At 41.2% G+C, this 22,187-nt stretch overlaps 2 protein-coding genes across 5 annotated transcripts in view; one reads left to right on the top strand and one right to left on the bottom strand.

The window, feature by feature from the left end:
• Nvl (nuclear VCP like) overlaps positions 1-12,998 on the bottom strand; it is a 52,001-nt gene extending 39,003 nt beyond the window's left edge. Inside the window, exons 1-6 of one of the 4 annotated variants that reach the window (XM_028789307.1) lie at positions 12,757-12,994; positions 10,866-10,939; positions 6,994-7,046; positions 6,811-6,907; positions 6,169-6,226; positions 3,975-4,247 (exon numbers count right to left, since the gene is read on the bottom strand). In XM_028789307.1, the coding sequence (XP_028645140.1) occupies positions 3,975-4,247; positions 6,169-6,226; positions 6,811-6,907; positions 6,994-7,046; positions 10,866-10,939; positions 12,757-12,813 (612 nt within the window). In that variant the 5' untranslated portion in view covers positions 12,814-12,994. Of the gene's footprint in view, positions 1-3,974; positions 4,248-6,168; positions 6,227-6,810; positions 6,908-6,993; positions 7,047-10,865; positions 10,940-12,756 lie in introns of those variants that run through there. The other 3 variants (XM_028789308.1, XM_028789309.1, XM_028789310.1) reach the window with 3 other exon arrangements.
• Positions 12,999-18,386: 5,388 nt separating this feature from the next.
• Cnih4 (cornichon family AMPA receptor auxiliary protein 4) overlaps positions 18,387-22,187 on the top strand; it is a 16,389-nt gene continuing 12,588 nt past the window's right edge. Inside the window, exons 1-2 of the mRNA XM_028789317.1 lie at positions 18,387-18,536; positions 20,802-20,870. Coding sequence (XP_028645150.1) covers positions 18,468-18,536; positions 20,802-20,870 — 138 coding nt within the window. The 5' untranslated portion in view covers positions 18,387-18,467. The remainder of the gene's footprint in view (positions 18,537-20,801; positions 20,871-22,187) is intronic.

The raw sequence follows: 22,187 nt of genomic DNA, 5'->3' as shown, positions 1-22,187 counted from the left end.
TGTGTGCTTTAGGTTTATTCTGTTGTTGTTACAGGGTTTCACTGAGTATCCCTGGCTGTCCTGGAATTCACTCTGAAACCAGGGTAGCCTTGAAACTCAGGCATGAGTTACCATTGACAAGCTTGAGTTTTCTTTCTCAAAGAAAAGGTAGAGAGCAATTGAAAAAGACATCTGACATTGATTCTGGTATGTTACCCCACACATGTATTTGCACATAAACATGCATGTGCGAACGCACACACATATGAAAGAATTTGCCAAATCAAGGCTTGGTGCTTAGAAACTAATTATAGCAGCACTGTTCAGGAAAAAATACATCACAAGTCAAACATTCTATATATTCTAATTATATATTAATGTGTGTACCCCATTGCGCTAATAAAATACACACTTAAATGTAGAAAAAAAATGCATTTGATAATCTCTTTTCTTGGGTGCAAACTACTGAACCCAGAGCCTTACATATTGTATTCTAAGCACTAAACAAACCACTGAGCCACACTCATCTACCAATAAATCTATTTTAATTAACACATCCCAAACACTCTTTCAACATAGTTAATACCAAAAGTTACTCATGAGCTGGGGTAGTGATACACACTTAGAATCCCAGCACTCAGGAGGCAGAAGTAGAACTGTCTCAAATTTAAGGCCAGCTTAATCTACAGGACAAGTTTCAAGGCAACCTTCAACAAGTCTAAAAACAAGTTGCTAATGAGATTTTTTTTTTTTTGAGACAAGGATGTAGCTGATAATTTTGGATTTTTGTTTTCTTTGAAAAAAAAACAGAAATATTATGGAAATATGTTTGTTTTAATCCTAGGTGTGGGATACTGGGCTGCTTCAGTTTGTCCACAACAGCTGACTATGATTTGCCTTATCTTCTAACAGGGGTGTGATTTTGCCAGCAGCAGATTTTGAGATAGTGTTGACATTTGGAATTCTGGGCACTTTTCAGAGAGCATATAAACGCTAGGGCCAGAAAGAGAAACGATGGGTTATTGGTTGTTTGCTATTAGTTGTGGTTTGTTAAGTAGTCCTGTGCAAAGAAAGAAGAAATTAGATATCCTGATAGCAAAGATCAAACTTGCCCCAAGGAATCAGTTGCCCCTAATCAGCAGAAAGCAGTCTAGAAAAAAGAACCCACAAAGTAGTCAAAGTAGCAAAAAAAAGACAGCTACACAGGGTTTCTGTGTGCAGCCTTGTCTGTCCTTGAACTTGTCCTATAGACTAGGCTGGCCTTGTCTCTGCTTCCCAAGTGCCAGGATGAAAGGTGGTTTCCACCATTGCCAAGGACTAATGATATTTTATATTGTGCTTTTAATTAACTCTTCACATGCCAAAATATACTGAAAATTTATAGCACATCCCAATTTGGACACAAAATTTTCAGGGGTAATATATGACTTGGATTTTGCAAAATTTATACTTGAAAAAGTTAATTCCTACATCTAATTGTTTCAAATATATTTTGAGGTTTTCCAAAAACCAAGTATTGAATTTACATTTCAATGGAAAAGCTAGTTCCTTAGTTGCACTACCAATAGTTCAAGTGCAATGAAAACACAGGAAAACCCTAAATGATACACAATGTACAGTTAGGATATATTAGTATAAAGCCTCATTTGCTTGGCTATAAATTTACTTTAATCAGTTAAGGGAGATAATCAATATGTTCATTTTGTGATACCATAGTAAGCTATACACACACTATGTGTATGTGTTGGGATCGTATTTGTGTCCTTACATATATACATATATATGTATACATACATACATACATACATATACACACACACACACACACACACACACACACGAGTGTGTGGAGAACGAAGGTCAACATCTAGTGTCGTCTTCAATTGTTTTCCACCTTTTGTTTTTTGAGACAGGATCTCTCCATGTAGACCATGCTAGTCTTGACCATACAGAAACCCATCAGGTTCTACCTCCCCAGTGCTGAGACTAAAGACATGTGCCACTTACGCCGGCAGTGGTGGCGCACGCCTTTAATCCCAGCACTTGGGAGGCAGAGGCAGGTGGATTTCTGAGTTCGAGGCCAGCCTGGCCTACAGAGTGAGCTCCAGGACAGCCAGGGCTACACAGAGAAACCCTGTCTTGAAAAGAACCAAAACAAAAAAAAGACATGTGCCACTCACTGAACCTCACTCCACCCTATTTTCTGTGACAGGATCTCTCGATAAACCTACAGTTTGCCCATTTGGCTAGATTAGCTGGCCAACCAATCCCAGTCTTTCAGTGCTGGGAATACAGACATGTGGTATTGTACCCAGTTTTTATATGGGTGGTAGGAATTGAACTCAGGTCTCTATGCTTGCATTACAAGCACTTTACTAACTAGATATTTCCCAAGCTCCATTTTTGACTTGAGACAGGGTATCATATAGCTCAGGACAGCCTCAGACTTGCTATACAGAAGTAGATAACCTTGAGCCCCTAAGCCTTTGCCTCTATCTCCCAAGCACTGAGATTACAGTTTTGCAGCAACCACCTAACTTCAATTTTAAAAGGTTTTCTTGAAAATCTGGTTTTTAAATGTATTTGCCTATTCTACACATTTTATTTCTTAAGGTATTATTCTCAACTGGACATAAATTACCTTGCCATTTTAGCAGCTTCCTTCTTCAAGAACTGAATCTATTAATTCTATCCCCAAAGAGGATAGTCCTTAATTCCTAAGTAACTGTGTCTCCACAAGTTCATCTGGCACTACAAATTCAACACTGTGTTAGACAACTTCAGCCAGAAACATATTACTCAACAAAACAAAGTCCTTGCTCCCCAGGAGCTTCCATTCTAGTGAAGGAAAACTGTGAGTTTTGAGACACAGAAACAATACCCAAATAAGCTGGGTGACCATGAGAACATGATGGTGAGAAAAAAAACCTAGGAAAACAGCAGTCATAGCACATTGTAACTTTCCATGGTATGAAAGGGTCTCTAAAGAGATAACAAAAGAAGGTGATATAAAGGAGTCTGCAGAGTGCTCTAGCTAGAAAGCTCAGGCCTTAAGATCCTGGGGAACGAGGAGGTGTAGGGAAGACAGACTAGCTAGCTAGCTTAGTGTTATAGATACAGCAAGAACTTGCTGTCACTGAGGAAGGGAAGTGGGCAAACAATGACACCAAGAAACAGCAGGGTAACCAAATCATAAAGGGCTTCGTGGGCTTTTGATATGAGACTGAACAACGCCACTAAAGGATTGAAATATTTCAATGGTATTGTGGCTTGGGTATGAAGCCCCCCAACCCCCCAGGCTCATATAGGACGACTAGTCTCCAGGTGGTGACTGGATCATGAGGGTACTAGGTTCCTTAATGGACTGTTCCACTTATGAGTTCATAGCTGAACAGTATTAGGAGGTGGAATCAAACTAGCAGAAAAGGGTCACTGCAGAGTGGCAGATGTAACTGAAACAAATCCTGCAACTGTGGTCCCTTCTTATCACTGCTTCATGGTTTGCTGAGTGAGTAGCTCTGCTCTACAATGCTCTGTTCACCATGCTGTTCACCTCTCAGGGGAGAAGAACACTAAGTTAGCCATTTAGGTCCTTCCTCCTTTAAACTGTTGCCTACTGCTAGTAAGTATGACACAAGTGACAGTGATCCAGTAAGTCACAAAAAGATATCTACATGTGAAAAATGGAGTAGAGGAGCAAATGCAGATCACACTTGGAAATCTACTCAACAGTCAAGGCAATAAAGATGCTGGACTACAGCAATGACAAAAGTAGTCAACAGTGATGACGTTTTCTGTGTACTTCCAGGTATTTGTGACTTTTTTTTTTTTTTTTTTGGTTTGGTTTTTCGAGACAGGGTTTTTTACTTCTTTTTTTTTTTTTTTTTTGGTGATGTTTTAAAAACAAGAGTGTAAGTACCTGTTTGATACTACATTCAGTAAAAAGACTGCAATATACTCCAACTACATGGAACTAACTTTCACTATAAAAATACCTGAATCTCAGCATCCTGCTTTTTATACTGGCTTTGGTCATCTGATAGGTCCAAGGGAAGACTTTCTTTCTTTCCACCTGGGGTTTTGTCAATAAACCATCCTCCCTCAGATTCTCGGGCAGGAGTCTTCAATGGCATGGAGTCCGTTTTAGAAGTCAGCAATGGTGTTGAAGTGGCGGCTTCTCTCTGTTCCAACTTCGGAGACGTTGAAACAGAATCAGAGTTTCCTTTCCGATACAAAGAGAGCAGGGAACTGTTCATGTGATTTGCTGACTGACAGAAACATGATTTCAGTGTAAGTTACTCAAGAAGTCTTGAAGCTCCAGTACCTAAACTAAAAAGCTTCCTGTATTTTGTTTTAAATAACTTTTCTCACAACATTTCTTTTTTTTTTTTTTTTTTTTTTTGGTTTTTCAAGACAGGGTTTCTCTGTATAGTCCTGGCTGTCCTGGAACTCACTCTGTAGACCAGGCTGGCCTCGAACTCAGAAATCCACCTGCCTCTGCGTCCCAAGTGCTGAGATTAAAGGCGTGCTCCACCACTGCCCGGCAACAACATTTCTATTTAAAATTCATAGGTTGTCAGTTAGATAACCCCCAAACAAACTTTTACTATCTGAAACTACTATAACCACTCTTGGCTAACAGAGAACCAGGCCGATCCATAACTGGTGATCAAAGAAAACCAAGAGGTATGAAAATGAACTGATAATCAGTGAGTCACTACTCTCTCAATTCAATACTGGATCAAATATAATGGAGTACTGTAATCACTTTGTTAATAATTCAAAGCCTCATTTACCAAGGAGGAAAAACTAAGAAGCTACCTATAAGTAACCTGATGCATTTCTGATGTATCTTTTTAGTTAGGCCCGTCATTAGTGATGCTACTTCCCTGGCAAGAATTATGGTCATTTCCTCCTTTTTTGGTTTTTGAATCAGAGACTCATTACATAGGACTGGCTGGCCTAGAACTTGCTACGTAGAACAGGCTAGCCTAATACTCAGAAATCTGCTTGCTTCTGCCTCCCAAGTGCTGATATTAAAGGTCACACAAACCTGTTGAGGTTTCTTTTTATTATCTCCCTTAATATTCTAGTCTGCCTTTAGTTTTGCCCATTGTTTTTCCTGCTTTTTCTTTATGTAACTGATTATACAAATATAAGCACTGGAAGAATAATTAAATCATCAGTGGCGTGTATAGAAAGCATTCAATTATATATTGATATAGATGGACACAGTTCTTTATTCTATTTTTGGTTTGTTTGTTTGTTTTCTAAAAGACGATCTTAAACAATGAGAAAAAACTGGCGCTGGGGAGATGGCTCAGCAGTTAAGAACACTGGCTGCTCTTGAAGCAAACCACAGTTCAGTTCACAGGACCCACACGGTAGCCCCCAGTTCTCCAGTATGCCTCTATCTGACCTCAGGTACCAGATGTGCATAGTGCATATGGTGCACATATATACATATACAAGTAAAACAGGAATACACATAAAATAAAAAAAATCTAAAAAGGAAGAAATCGGGGCTGGAGAGATGGCTCGGCAGTTAAGACTGCTCTTCCAGGGGTCCTGAGTTCAATTCCCAACAACACACATGATTATTCACAACCATCTGTAATGGGATCTAATGCCCTCTTCTGGTGTGTCTGAAGACAGCAACAGTGTACTCATATGCATAAAATAAATAAAATTAAAAAAAGAAAGAAAGAAATCAAAGTGGGCTTGTTGTGGATAGCCCCAGCCTTGTATTTTGATACTAATTCCCCTTTCCTGTGAAGGGCTGCAGAGGAGGAGTGAGTCATTACACAGGTGAATTCTAGTGAACCTTCTGCTCATCTTAATTTGTAAAATAAAGGCTGGAGCCAGTGATTGGGCAGAGGAAGGGGCGGTGGAGAAATAAAGGTTGGTGGGAGAGAGCAGAGGAGAAGACTGGAGCAAGACAATGGAGGAAGATGACGAAGGAGTGTATGACTGGGAAACAGGAGGTCGAAGGACAGATGCAGGGTCTGGAAAATCCTTGAGTTATAAGGGTCTCCTAGCTGGGGAACAGAGTAGTGCAGGGCTATCTGCCCAGTCTAGGCCTATAGAACATATTCATAATTACTGAGTCGTGTTCTCATTGACCGGTCCTATTCAGGTTGGAGATTTAAATATCACCCACTACATGGGCTCACTGAATGTTTGTCTTACCTGTGGATCTGGGTAATCTTCCATGTTTGAATCATCATCAGAAGAGCTTTCAGTGTACCTCAGAATTAGAGAGAAACAAATAAAGAAAAAATATTTTCAAGTCCTTTCTCTGATAGCCTAAAAAATTACTATGCCAAACAAGTCGATATATTAAGGTAAAACACCGGTTATGAGTCCAAGGGCTGAGAGCTGACAAGACATCTTGGCAGTTAACAGAACTTGCTGCTCTTACAGAAGAACAGACTTGGTTCCTATCACATGACCTTTAACTCCAGCTCACAAGGTAATACAACAGAGTACATGACTTCAGTGCCACATGAGAAAAAGATTACAGTAAATCTCTATAACTAGATGCTAAAAAAAACACTTGGAAGGGACCTAAGAAGGAGCAAGAAACATTGACATCTTCACTGACTTTTTTACATGGCTGAGTGGGATGTATGAAACAGAAATGAATACTCAAGTTACTGAAGAGCACAGTCAAAATGCTTTAGGGACTACAGAGCAATCAATATGGCTGGAGGAAACAAAAGGTAAGGCAGGAAGTATTTAGCACAGTTGCACTGCTGGCCAAGAAGAGCCACTGAACGTATTCTCAGTATGAATGTGGAACTCTAGGAAAAAAAGCTCTGTAATACTTACTCGTCCTCTTCAGCTTGTCTTGCTCTTTTTGCCAGATGTCCATCTTCTAAATCTTTGAGATTCTTAAGTTGTTTCTCACTACTAATTATGCTAAATACTGAAACAAGTAAATAATAAAATGCCAAGTTAAAATAACTATTTCTTTGACTGTTGATAATTGCACTCAAACAGTGAAAGACTCACCTTTATCTACCTGAATCCTAAAAGCATTTCTTTTTCTTCGACCATAATCTACACTGGGAAAAAAAAAATAATTTTAGCACACAGTTTTCATAAATATTTTCTACTAAATATTATTGGTTATACTGGTAAACTGGCATGTGCTACTCTGAGACCAAAATGGGGTCCCCTGTCTCAGACTCAAGACAGGAAAGGTCTTCTCACCCTGGCTAGCTTGGAGTTTGCTAAGAAATCTATCTGCTTCCTGAGTTCTGTGATTAAGTGGTCTTACAATCCAACTACATGACTTTTTTTGTTTTGTTTTTGAAGTTTGAGACAATGTTACTAAGTAGCTCAGGCTTGACTCAAACTCAGGATTCTAAGGAAGTAGGGAGATTATAGGTATAGGCCACTATGTCCAGCTGACACTGACATTTTAGAAGGAAATAAGTCGGCTAATTTTTTAAATATTCATTATCTAGACTTATCTCACATTTCTTCATATTAAATTCAAGTTCAAACATTTGTATGCTAAGGATAGTACACAAAAGTTTCATGAACAGTAATATTTCTGTCTTTCTTTCTTTTGGAGAAAAGGTCCTGGCTCTCACAGAAAATCTGCCTGCCTCTGCCTGAGTGCTAGGATTAAAGACAGCCAACACCATGCATGCCTTTAAAGAATATAAATTACTCATATGGGGTATTTTCGAGAATACCTGTAACCCCAGAACTCAGAAGGTAGAAGCAAATGGATGGATCTCAGTGAGTTTAAAGATAGCCTGATCTACATAGCAAGTTATAAGTCAGCCATAACTACATAATGAGACTCTGTCTCAAAAACAAAACGAATTCAACCTCTAAACTCATACAGTAAAAGGAGACAACTGACTCCTACAAAGTTTCCTTGACTTTGCAGGTGTGCCATGGCACATGTGTGTGTGTGTGTCTTTGTCTCTCTCTGACTCTAACTCTCTCTGACTCTCTCTCTCTCTCTCTCTCACACACACACACACACACACACGCACACGCACACACACAGAAAATGTAATTTTAAGAATTTTCAGATACTTGGGGCTAAGATGGCTCAGTAGATAAAGTGCTTGCTGTGCAAGTGTAAGGACCTGAGTTAGACTCTCCAAGACAGGTACTGGGAAACAAAGTAGTGACTGAATTCCCAGAAACTGGCAGGCCAGGTAGCCTGGAGTATAAAAGTGAGAGTTGGAGAGATGTCTCAGCAGTTTATAGCATTGTCTGCTCTTCCACATGATCTGGGTTCAAATTCTAGTACCCACATGGCAGCTCAAAACTGTCTATTAACTCCAGTTCCAGGAGATCTGACATCAGACACCTGGTGCCTGCTGACACCACAGATGTGGTACACAAACATGCACTAAAGTAGACACAAGTACACAGATACACATAGTATACTTAAAAGACAAACACAAGGCCAGGTGCATGCCTTTAATTTCATCACTCAGCAGAGGCAGGGGCAAGCAGATCTCTGAGCTTGGGGGTAGCCTGCTCTATCTATAGAGAATTCCACAGCAGCCAGGACTACACAGAGAAACTCTGTCGGGGGCAGCAGGAAGAAAACACAGTACAGGACAAAATAAAACTTGAGGGGGGGACACAGAGGGAGGTGTGGCACAAAACAACTCAAACGAAGAGTACTGCCAAGATGTGTGTGAATATGTACACACAACCAGGGAGAAACAAAACAGGTACTTAGTTGTTTTAAGTGAAGACCATAAAGCTGTGATACTTTTATTAAGCAATCATATTCAAGTGGAAAAAACAGAACTAATTTTTTAAAGGCCTAAGAATTTATAGAGCATAACATAAACATAGCATTTGGGGGCTGAGAAATGGCTCTGCAGTTAAGAGCACATTCTGTTCTTGCAGAGGATCCAGATTTGGTCTCCAGCACCCTCACAGCAGCTCACAACTGCCCGTAATTTTCTTATAGGGTATGTGATGCTCTCTCTACAACCAGACTCAGGCTTTTATTGCCAATCTTAACTACAGTCTGAAGCCATTTTGTGCCTCAACTATATTAAAGCGAATAAAACAAAGCTTCCTCAATAAATCTTTTCACCAGAATCAATCTTGTCCACTATTAATAGCACTCTACTCTTATAGTAGAGACAATGCAGCTGATAGGAAGCCTGCCAGACACATGAAACCATGACGCTTCCACTGGAAAGCAGTTCAGAATTAGAGATGTAGTTCAGTTGGGAGAATGCTTGTCTAGTGAGTTCAATTTCAAACATAAAAAAAAAAAAATCAGGTATGCCTGTAATTCCAGCACCTGAAATAAAGGCAAGACCATTCAAAGTCACCCTGGGCTACAAGTTTTGGGGACAATTGGGCTGTTTGAGACCTGCTCTTAACAACAACACAAAAAGCTGGAGGCAGGGGCTGGAGAGATGGCTCAGTGGTTAAGAGTACTGATTGTTCTTCCAGAGGTCCCAAATTCAGTTCCCAGCAACCACATGGTTGGTCACAACCATCTGTAATGGGATCCAATGCCTTCTTCTGGTATGTCTGAAGACAGCTACAGTGTACTCATATAAATATAATATATATATATAATATATATATATTTATATATATATATATATATATATATATATATATTATATATATATATTATATATATATATAAAAGATGGGGCAGAAGCAGGCATATCACTGTAAGATGGAAGCCAGCCTGGTCTAAAAAGTGAGTCCAAGCTTAACTAAGGCAATAACGTGAGGTTCCATTTCAAAAAAATAAAAAAGAAAGCAACTGAAAAAAGTACCACTGACACAAATGAAGGCATTAACAGCTAAAAAATGGAAGTTGGTCAGGCTAAATAAATGTGCTCTGAAGACATCCCTTCAACGACTATGGTTAGCATAGGTTTGAAGAGTGGTTTTCAATGGTGGTGGCAGTGACCTACCTAGAGGGTACTATGAACTTGTGAGGGGCATTTTACATGGTCACAAAGATTTAAGAGTATTAAGAGATTCAGTATGTGAGAATACAGATACTGGATATTCTTGCTCATATATAACAATCCCACCTAAGAAATCTACTATTCCTTTAAGACTCTCAATTGTTAAGTCATTCATTCATGACAGTGAAAAACCTGAGTTTAGTTACCTAAGATGGAACCCATCTGCTGGGTATATAAACCCATTATGAATAAGGTTTTTTTTTTAAGATTTACTTATTTATTTTATGTATATGAGTACACTGTAGCTGTCTTCAGACATACCAGAAGAGGCTATCAGATCCCATTACATACCATGTGGGTGCTGGGAATTGAACTTAGGACCTCTAGAAGAGTACTCAGTGCTCTTAACCACTGAGCCATCTCTCCAGCCCCCATTTTGAACATTTTGAATAGTTTTAAAAGAACAGGACTTTTTAAAGAATATAGTTACTTCACAAATTGAGAGATTTCACTATTGTTTTTTATTCAACCTGAAATCTTCCTTCCTCAGTTCTAGGGTGATGCAATTAAATATGGCTACCCGGCCTGACTCACATTCCTTGAGAGCCTGAAAGTTGAGGAAGAAGTGCCTGATTGCTTTTAATTTTCTGAAGAAACAGAAAAGGAAGTACTACTGCAACAGCTCAATCTCCTGGCCAATCGAAGAGATATTAAAAGATAAAAAGAAACCATTTCCTCTGGCAAAAGGAACTAACACTGAATATAATAGGTGACTATAGATGTTTGTATAACTGACTTAAGATCCAGGTTTATGAATTGGTAAGATAATGCCAGCAACCACTGACATCAACTGAAAAATTAAGGAAGATGGAATATTTAAAATCAAGGGTGAGGGGCTAAAACAAACAAACAAACAAACAAACAAACAAACAAGAATTTAGGAGTATATGTCTTTACCTGTATTTTGTTTGCAAGTCGGATGCTAAGATTCCAATGTCCACATATTTGCCACATCTATTACTACTGAGGTACTAAAAGAGAAAACATGACAATTAACTTAGACATTTCAATCAGTAAATAGGAGGTTGAGTTATTGAGTTCGAGGCCAGCCTGGTCTACAGAGTGAGTTTCAGGACAGCCAGGGCTACACAGAGAAACCCTGTCTCGAAAAACCAAAAAAAGAAAAAAAAAGAGGTTGAGTTATTCCAACACATACTTCAATATAAATTCTTCAGCAATAAAATGTACCACAAAAAAAAAATCTATCATGAGCATAATTTTTTTTTTAAATGCCACATCAGCCAGGCCTGGGTACTGTACACTTTTCATCGTTTGGTCTACAAAAAGGATTTCGGGACAGTCAGGGCCATGCAGGTTATACATTCAATAAACCCTTAAATAAATCATCTCTATCTAACTGAGATCGAGGTTTGTGTAGTTTGTGGGTGACTCCTGGGCCCCAACACAATCAAGCTTTTACGCCTTAACAACTGGATGGAAGGTGGTGTCAATTCCCAGTACCCACATGGCAGCTCACAATTGTCCATAACTCCAGTTCCAGGGGATCTGACACCCTTCACAAAGACATACGTGCAGGCAAAACACCAACGCATATTAAACAATGCTAATAAAATAAAAATACTCTATTTTTTAAAAAAGCAAAATCTGGGGCTAGAGACAGCTATCAGTCACTGAGCAGAGGTAACTAGGAAGCTAGATATAAAAGAATTCAAGAGACCCTGTCTCAAAACAGAAAACAGCTGAGTACATTCTTTGGGTAAAGAATAACTCTAAGCCCAGAACAGCCTGGGCTACACAGAGAAACCCTGACTTGGAAAACAAAATAAAAATGAAACCAACAACAAAACAAAATACAGATTTGGGTCACAACGTATATAGCTCATACTTAAAGGAGTTAGGCTGAATAAGATCCAGTAAAAAGTATGGAGTTAAGAGAGGAGTATGGGGCCGGGCGGTGGTGGCGCACGCCTTTAATCCCAGCACTTGGGAGGCAGAGGCAGGAGGATTTCTGAGTTCGAGCCCAGCCTGGTCTACAGAGTGAGTTCCAGGACAGCCCGGGCTACACAGAGAAACCCTGTCTCGAAAAACCAAAAAAAAAAAAAGAGAGGAGTATGAAGAAAGAAGGTAGACAAGACGCACAGGGGATTGAGAACTTAGAGAACTTTCGAACCCCAAATGACTCAAGGGCGGTAGGTAAAGGAAAAACAAGCTAAGTTTTTGAAACTCCAATTTAAAAAAAAAAAACAAAACTTGCAATTCCATCAGTGAAAAATGGCAAACAAATACAAATGCCTTGTGGGGCATGGTAGGTAGAGTCTTCAACCCAACACTGAAGAAGCAGAGGCAGATAGATAGACGGGTCTCTATGAATTCAAAGCTAGCCTGGTCCACAGACCGAGTTCCAGGCTAGGCTGAGTTACACACCGAACACTACGACGACCGAACAAAATTCAAATCTCTCCCTCCCTTTAATTCGTATTGCTGACTGCGCCACTGAAAGCATCCAGTACACAATGCTATCAAGTTATGAAAAAAACACTGGTAAAGCATCCAAAGCTCCTGGGCCTGTTTTTACCTGTGGTAACCGTAAGCTCTGGAGAACGAGAATTAATGTTTGAAGAATTATGGACACCGAGGGCACTGGAAGAAAACCCCTGTCCGGATTACGAAGAGGTACGAATCCTGCCATCAAAAGGGAGGGCGGGCCGCTGTCGGCCTCCACAGAGGAAACATCTACAGACCATGCGGGAACCCAGCGGCGGCCAGAAGCGCTAGGCCAGGCGGCCACATGAAAATGGAGACGCAGTGTCTTCAGACACACACGAACCTGAATGATCCGTTCCTTCAGTTTCTTGTCTACGAAAACCGAGGGTCTGGGCTTCATGCTGCCGCTGCCAGGGACCGACACCTCACGTTACCGCGAAAGACTGCAGTGGACCTCTTCTCTTCTCCAACGGAAACTCCGCCCACGCGTAGTCATCGGCACCGGAAGTTCCCCCTGCAAACTTTCCTCAGCACGAAAGTTCCTCCAGTAAGGAGGACTGCACTGCTAAGGCGTTAGGGGAAGACCTGGAAGTGCGCGCGAGTTTCTAGTCGGGTTCCTTTTCGGGATTGCCCAGCAGTACCTAAGTGGCTAGTCCCGCTTTGAAGACATTCAACTTTATTGGTTCTTAACTGAGCAAACGAACACGGACAACATTCTTTGCGGCTGCGCACACTCTCAACAAGCGAGTAGTAAACTTGATGCCAAGCCAGGGATCACGGGGAAAATTTATAATTTCAATATTCGGGAAGCCGAGGCGAGGAAGACTGCTGATGAGTTCAAAGGCAGCAGAGCCAAGTAGTAAGATGGTGTCTCAAAACAAAAAAGTTGGGGCTTGTCACATTCCAGGCTCGGAACCGCAAGGTTTTCGCGGTTTTTGTTTGTTGTTTTGAGACGGAGTCTCCGACTGTGGAACTCAGTCTGCAGCCTAAGAAGTTTTACCCCTAGAAGCATCTTTTCAGGAAAAAAACAAGATTCGTGGCTTTGTTGCAGAAAATAATTTCAGGACAAACAAATATGAAGCAGAATTGGAATTTATTAAAAGAGTTTTGGGCACAGTGGTTAATAGAGAGGCGCTCAAGGAAAGAACAAGAGAAAACCCAAGTGTGAGTATAGGTTTCTTGCCCTTTTCAAGGGAGAATTATGCATAGGGGTATTTTGCAACGGATACGTGTAGGAGCCTCTGAGATGTTATTGGTGTTAGTTTTTAAGAAAAATTATTCGAAGAGTAATTTACAAGGTTTAAATAACTGTTCAGAAATTTGGATTTGCCGAGGTGCGGTAGCGCACACCTTGAATCCCAGCGCTCAGAAGGCAGAGGCAGATGGATCTCTGAGTTCGAGGCCAGCCTCGTCTACAGAGTTCTATGCGATTTTTGAGAGAGACGTTTTGAGGATACAGAAAGGGCTGTCAGTTACTATTCTGTGATAAAATGCTTGACCAAGGCAACTGTAGAAGGGTTTATTTGGGGCTCACAGTTCCAGAGGGACAGCTGTCCATTATGGTGATTCGGAGGTAGTAAGCAGTTAGGGAGCTGCCGAGAGCATACGTCCCTAAACAAAAACAGAAAGCCTTGAGCTAACTCAAGCTGATAGGAATCTTTTGAAACCTCAAAGCCTGTCCTCAATGACATACTTCCTCCAGCAAGGCCACACCTGGTCCTCTCCAAATAGCCACTAACTAGAAACAAGTGTTCAAATGCCCACGACTGTGAGGGACATCTGTTCAAACAACGAAAGTAACCATGCCTGGCAGTCCTTAGTTTTCAGTTCTGGATATCAAACACAAAAGCCTCATATATGATAGGCAATCACTCCACCAACTGAGCTATATCTAGTGAACTATATTCCTAGTTTCGACTTTCATTCCTCTTAATGCCAGAATAACACTCCATTGTATATGTATATATTTTTAATCCACTCATATCTTGGTGGGTGTCTGGGTTGGTTCTGTAACTTGTTCTTGTGGAAGTAGTGTTGTGATAAAATATGTGTATTGTAGGTATCTCTGTGTACTGACAATCATTCATTTAAAAAATTATATATATGGGTCAACTAGATCATATGATAGCTCTAGTTTTAGGAATCTTCCTACCGTCTTCCATAGTATCTGTTTATAGTCATACAAATAGTATATAAGGTTCCTTTCTTTCCAAATCCTTGCCAGCATTTGTTGTTAATGATTTATTTTTAATGCTTGCCTTTCTGACTGGAGTGGGATGGGATCTCAGCAGAGTTATTTGCAGTTGTGTGTGTCACACCGCTCTCAATAGCAGGTATATTTTACATTGCCACTGACATATATAAGAATTCCAATTATTCAAGCTGAACACCTTGGCTCATTTTATATTTCTAGCATTCAGGAGTATGGGGCAACAGGATTGCTGCAAGTTTGAGGCTAGCCTATGGCACTTGATGAGTTCCAGGCCATTCTTGGCTACTGTGTGAGACCCTGCCTCAACAACAGCAATGACAATGAATAACTGGTATTTTGTATCTTTTTTTTTTTTTTTTTTTTTTTTGGTTTTTCGAGACAGGGTTTCTCCGTATAGCCCGGGCTATCCTGGAACTCACTCTGTAGACCAGGCTGGCCTCGAACTCAGAAATCCGCCTGCCTCTGCCTCCCGAGTGCTGGGATTAAAGGCGTGCGCCACCACCGCCCGGCTTGGTATTTTGTATCTTTATAAACATGTATTTTCTGCTATTTTGATAGTGGGCATTCTAATAAATGCATCATCTCATTGTAAGTTTGATTTACATTTCCCTAGTGATTAGTAATACTGAAAGTCGTTTCATGTGCTTTTGGCCATTTGTATAATCTTAGGGAAATGTCCATTGAGTTCTTTTTCCATTTTTCTTTCTTTCTTCTTCCTCTTCCTTCTCCTCCCTCATCTCCCTCCCTCTTCTCCTCCCCCTCCTTCCTTTTCTCTGTATAACACTCCTGACTGGCCTGGGACTTGCTTTGTAGACCTGGCTGACTTAGAACACACAGAGATCTGCCTGCCTCTGCCTCCCGAGTGCTGGGATTAAATTAGGAGGGCCCTGAAACCAAAAATCTCAGCAGTCAATTTGTCAGATAAGATTCAGGGGCCAGATGCTGTGCTGAAAGCCTAAGAGAGGCAGAGAAAGAACCCAGCTGGCCTTCCGACTGCACCGGAGGTTCCAGAAGGAAAAAGTTCTTTCTCTTCCTCCATGCTGCCTTAAATACCCTTCAACTCTTAAGTCCTTCCTTTATGTTAACTGAAGAGTTCACTCCTCTTCAGCTGGTTGCTTGCTCTGTCTCTTGACCTAGGCTTAACTCTATTTAGCTCATGGATTAAAGGTGTATACTAAACAGAAAACTGGACCAAAGGGCGAGCCACACCACAATTAGAAACAGTTCACAGTCTCAGAGGGTCACGCTGTGATTAAGTATTCTACAATGGCAAGGCTACCCAGCAGACTTTGTCTTAGGTCATAGTGCAAAGAACACAAGACCTCTCCCCAAGCAACGTGCCTTAAAATGGACTGGAGCTTTCTGTTCTTTAGCATTCTTATCTGTGGAGGCTTTTAAAGGCACACCCAAGCTGCATCTCTTCAGAACACACCTAACTGCATCTAACAAACCAATATCTATTTAGACTTTTATATTTCGCTAACAATTAGGTTTTCTAAGTACAATAATCAAATGTCTGTAACAATACCTGGCCTGGGAGGCAGAGACAGGCGGATTTCTGAGTTCGAGGCCAGCCTGGTCTACAGAGTGAGTTCCAGGACAGCCAGGGCAATACAGAGAAACCCTGTCTTGAAAAACAAAAAACAAAACAACAACAACAAAAAAGCCGGGCGGTGGTGGCGCACGCCTTTAATCCCAGCACTTGGGAGGCAGAGGCGGGCAGATTTCTGAATTTGAGAGTTCGAGGCTGGCCTGGTCTACAGAGTGAGTTCCAGGACAGCCAGGGCTACACAGAGAAACCCTGTCTCGAAAAACCAAACCAAAAAAAACCCAGAAAACAATACCTGGCCTGTTAACTTTTTATGCTGATCATTTCCTTCTCATAAGTTTTGATTCTTTGTAGAGGAAATCTTTATGTACTGTGTGGAAGCATCACCTGTCAGTAAAAAGCCTATGGCCAATGAGCTGAGGCAGGATTAGAAGATGGTTAGAAGATGGGACATCCAGCAAAGGGAGACAGAATTTTGGGAAATAGTTAGGCAAGGGAGATATGCCCCGATGTGAAAGGAGATGGTTGCATGAAACTGAGGAGAGGTAACCAATCATGTAGTGAGACTTAGGATAAAATAAACGGGTAGTTAAGTTATGAGCTAGTCAGAGAATAAGCCGAAGCTTTTAAGCATTTATTCATGAGATATTAAGTCTCAGAGTTATTTTGAGGAGCTTGTGTGCGAGTGGAAAAGCCTGATGTTACAATTCTCCATATTTGACATTGCAACCATGCTTTTGAGTTTTAGGAATAATAAGACAAAATTCATCATAATGGAAAATGGTAATTTAATAATTTAGTTAAGGGCTAGAGAGATGGGTCAGAGGTTAAGATCACCGGCTGCACTTCCAGAGTCCTGAGTTCAAATTCCTAGCAACCACATGGTGGCTCACAACCATCTCCATTGGGATCTGCTGCCCTCTTTTGGCATGCAGGCATAAATACAGGTAGAGCACTCATATACATAAAAAATTAAAACAAAATAATTGTGGTTAATTATGGTGCGAGCTACATTTTCCCAGGATAAAAGAGCATCTAAAGAACATAGGACAGGCCCAGTGTGGTGGTAAAGAGGGCACTGGATCCCTTGGAGATGGAATTTCAGACAGTTGTAAGCTGCCACACAGATGCTGGGAATGGAATCCAGGTCCTCTGCAAGAGCAGCTAGTGTTCTAAACCACTGAGCCATCCCTCCAGCACTCCACCCCCACCCTTTTTTATATTTGCTTTTTTAACACAGCAAGCTTCTACTGTCTTGGGCCTCTCTGGTCCCTTGTAAATCTTCCAACTCTATTGTCTTATTGCTGTGTGAGTTCCTCAGCCTGGTCTCCCCTGGTGTTAGATGTTTCTTTGTACTTTTTGGAGTACTTGGGACTGCTTTTTAATTGCTATGGTTTAATCTATCTCCCCCCACACTTACTATGCAAGGTTGTGGGTACCTTCCCTCTCTGTTCACTTGTGTCTCTAATGCCTAGAACAGTGCCTCACACGCAGTGTTCAGAAAATGCAAGTTAAATAAATGGATTCGTGAGTGAATGACTGCTGTAATTGGCTTCCAAAGGCTTATCACCCACTTAAGTTCTCTTTTGAATATTTAGTTGCTACTTTATTGCCTTATTACCCACCAAAGCACTTGTTTTCTCTGTTCATTTCTGCACTTGAAGTGTACAATAGCTCTTGGTCTATAGTAGGGGTGTAGTAAGAATTATTTGCCTCCCTCTAAAAAAAAGTTTGATTTCAGATTCTGTAAAGATCTTAAAATTCAAAGGTGAAAAAGCTTGCTGTAATCGAGAATCTGCAAGCAACTGGGTACGTGTTGGACAAACAGGTCAGGAACTGAAGAGCAGATCTCAGAGGCTTTGTATTTGAGATGAAAAATTATAGAATGCAAGTGGGTAGAGAACAGAAATTAAAGCAGCTATGTTTGGAGACCTATGCCAGTAATCTCAACACTGAAGAGACCCAAGTTAGAGACCAGCCTGGGCTACAATGAAAGATCTTATCATACACATACAAAGCGCATTCCACCGAAACCAACAATGGTAGGCAAGGAAGGATGGATAGAAAGTAAAAGAAAGACAGAAAATTTCATACACGGTGAGTAACTTCTTACTGTGGATACTCACAGTGAGGGTGAGGCCCGCCTCCTCCTACGTTCTCTGGGCACTAGTGAACTGCATTTCCCATCATGCATCACGTCGGGGACCACACGTCTGGACCACAACTCCCGGCATGCCGCCTGTCCCGGCGGCGCGGCCCGGAGCTGGTTTGACGGGCGGAGCGGCGGCGGAGGATGGAGGCGGTGGTGTTCCTTTTCTCGCTTCTCGACTGTTGCGCGCTCATCTTCCTCTCTGTCTACTTCGTATCCTTGGTTGAAGCGGACCGCGGCCATGGCTCATTCCCAGGGCTACCGCCGGGGCAATGGGCGAAGGGTGGGCCCGGAGGGCGCTGGCAGGTGGGGGCGGGGGTAGGTGGCCGCGCGGGCCCGGGTCGCGAGCGGAGGAGCCACACTCCCTCTGCCTCCTCTCCGCCTGCCCTGGGCCGCCGGGGTCCCTGAGAGAGCGAACTCGTTCCGGGCGTAGCCGGTGGGCAGTAGGCTCTGCCGCCTTCTCTGGTCCCCGGCAGCACCCTTGCCCCTTTGTCCTCGTGGGTATCTACGCTTCTGGGGACTCCCCACACCCAGGAGATGACTCATTCCGAGAACCGGCGATGTGCTTCCTTCACGTGCAGTTCTTTAGAGAGTTTTTGAAAGGAGTTATGGCAGAAGCATCCACAAAGTGTTTCTCGTTGCCTTCGGCAGTGGAAGATCTGTAAACTTAATAACTACATGTGACTTAGTCTCTAAACTTAAAGTATATATACATATATATATATATATTTGTCCATGTTAAAATTAAGTAATTTTCTGTAGTTGTTTCTGTTGCAGGTTTCAAACAGTTTTTTCCAGACCAATAAATGGTGTTTATCAACCTAGCACTGTAATAGTTGTGTGGCTACAGTCTTGTGGGGTGATAGTCTTTGTTATAGCACAGTGTTGTAATGCAGTGGTGTAGTGCTCAGAGCAGTTTTAAGTAATTAAATATGACTCGAAAAGTGCTTGAGGACCTTTGGTTGTTCCCCCTTTTCCTATGAAATCACATCCTCTGGTCGAATTTAACTTTTTGTTTGGCACTATGCAACTTTGGAATGGCTGCACAGAGTGTATTGACCACTTTATGGTAAACTGACAGTTTGTTTTAATAGGAAGGGACAAAATTTGGAACTATGAATCTTGCCCAGTACTGTATCTTACGTGCTTCGATTTTCTTTAGGACTGTAGATATCTATTTAGTAAATATACACAATGAGAATTTGTGTTAAACACCCAGTGGCAGCCAGGGGGCGGTGGCGCACGCCTTTAATCCCAGCACTTGGGAGGCAGAGGCAGGCGGATTTCTGAGTTCGAGGTCAGCCTGGTCTACAGAGTGAGTTCCAGGACAGCCAGAGCTATACAGAGAAACCCTGTCTCCAAAAACAACAACAACAAAAAACCCAAACAAACAAAAAAAGAGATCAGGTTGGGAAGGAGGAATTAGATAAGATAAAAGTGGGGGACTTTTTTATCCTGCAAGCAGTTGTGAGTCACTGCAAACTTTTGACATTTAGTAGTTTTAGGTCAAGGATACGAAATTTCTGTTAGAAGTAAGTTGAAGAGATTCTTTGTTGATCTGGGGGTGAGTCTCAGTGGTAGAGTGCCTCCACAGGATGAGTGAGATGCTGGACCTGGAGTAGGGAAATGCATTCATCTGGTGACTACAGTTAACAATGTATCCCATCTGTAAAAAATGCTAAGACTGAAAGTAGACTGATTTTACCACAAAGTAACCATGTGAAGCGAAGCATCTTGATTGGCTAGGTTTTATTCTACAATGTATATATTATTTTAAATCTGTTATATATGATAAAACATACAATTCTGTTACTTTAAATGCTCAAAATACAGTAGTGTACAAGAAAGATGAGTCTGCAGAGTAGATTGAAAATGAGAAAGACTGGAAGTTAAAGCAGCTGAGAGTCTTCTGAATTTGAATTATAGTGTTAATTGTGTTGGCATTGACTGATTATAAATTTGTAGGGAAAGTGGTGAGTAGGAGATACTTGGTTGAGAATATTTTTCTGTTTTACTAAATGTTACTCTTTTTTTTTTTTGGAGACAGTATTGTATCCCATCATAGCCTTGAAATTCAAATTCCTATGTAGCTGAGGGTGGGCTTGAACTTCTAATCCACTCTATCTCCTCCTGAGTGCTAGAACTGCTTTCTGAAACATAAGTAATGAGAAAGTGTCATTCCCAAGGCTCTGCTAAGGTAATAATTGCCAAGGCTCAATAAGGTAAAGTGCCTGCTTTGCAAGTATGAGGACTTCGTTCTGATCCCCAGCACTAGGGAAGAGGACACAGGGCCCCAGGGGCCTGTTAGCCAGCCAGACTGTAACAGCAAGTCTTAGCCACAGGCAATGGCTCAAAAACTAAGGTGGAAAGAAATAGAAGAAAATCGCCAATATCAACCTCTGGTGCATACCTGTGCACATACATACACCTTACAGACACCAAAATTATGTATATATACTTCCTTATCTCGATTACCAGATCATTACATTGTCTGATTTAGAATGTGATTACATTAACGCTAGATCATGTTGCTCAAAATTAAACAAGGTAAGACATTTCTTTGGTCATTTTTGGTTGATGCCAATTCTTTTCATATTAAATTTTATTTATAGATAATCAAAATTTGCATTCTTTATTTTAGCATTTTTGTATTCATTGTAATGTCTTAGATAGATCTGCTATGTTTTACAGTATTTTAGGTCAGAAAGTTATGCTAAATCTGACTTTAAATTTTGTTTCTTCACTGTGGAAGTTCCTGGCCATCTTGTGTACATGAGGCTGGTTGTTGTTGTATTCTGTGGCCATACTGCCACCTCCCACTCATGGAAAAATGTTCAGTCTGTCTTTTGTTGAGTGAAAGAAGACCTTCCTTGTGTTGTTTGTGGAAAGAAGTGGACTTGATTAATTTGTCTTAGGGCCATTTTATATTTAACATAATAAGAACTTTATACTGGTAGAAGTCCTCTAAGCTGGGGAGTTTAAGATAGATACAGGGAAAACATTTGTCCCTTGTTTTATGAGATGAGCAGATGGAGAAGCTTTCTGGATAAAGTTTGTGTAAAGCTATATTGAAGGCCCTTTTTGCTTGACTTGAAAAACGCTTCCCATGTTACATCACATCTTTAGTCTACTGGAAAAAACAGAAAAGCAAGAGGTTCAAAGAGGAGTTGCTTGTTAGGCATTCCCTTATTGAAAACACCCACTTCCTCATCGCTGCCTGGTTACTGTACCTGGTTTGTGCTAGGTTCTCTTTGTCTCTTCAGAGTAAGCTGATGTTCCAGCCTTTGTGTCATTAGGATCTACTCTTGTAAAAGTGTGGCCTTGTTGCTGAGCCTCAGAGCACAGTGAAGATGTTCCCCTTGAACCTCCTTTCCTCCCCTCCCAAAATTGGTACTTTCCTTGTTATTGTCACATTTCAGACAGGCAGTGACGGTGTATAGCTTCCAAACACTCAGGAAGCAGAGGCAGGCAGATTTCTGAGTTCAAGGCCAGCCTGGTCTACACAGTGAGTTCCAGGATAGCCAGGGCTACGCAGGGAAACCCTGTCTCAAAAACAAATGAGCAAACAAAAAGAATCAGAAAGGGGGAGGGGGTGTCATTTTTTTTTAATTTCTTTAGTCTTCTGTTTGCCTGTTACTAAGTTTTCAGACACATCTGTAAGCCCTTCAATACTATTTTCTTTGTTTTTTGTTTGTTTGTTTGTTTGTTTTGTTTTGTTTTGTTTTTTTCAAGACAGGGTTTCTCTGTAGCCCTGGCTGTCCTGGAACTCACTCTGTAGACCAGGCTAGCCTCGAACTCTCGAACTCAGAAATCTGCCTGCCTCTGCCTCCCAAGTGCTGGGATTAAAGGCGTGCGCCACCACTT

The sequence above is a fragment of the Grammomys surdaster genome, unplaced genomic scaffold, assembly GCF_004785775.1.
Source record: "Grammomys surdaster isolate TR1022 unplaced genomic scaffold, NIH_TR_1.0 125808, whole genome shotgun sequence".
Taxonomy (NCBI): domain Eukaryota; kingdom Metazoa; phylum Chordata; class Mammalia; order Rodentia; family Muridae; genus Grammomys; species Grammomys surdaster.
The sequence above is the reverse complement of the archived record's forward strand: the minus strand, read 5'-3'. Positions and strand labels throughout refer to the sequence as shown.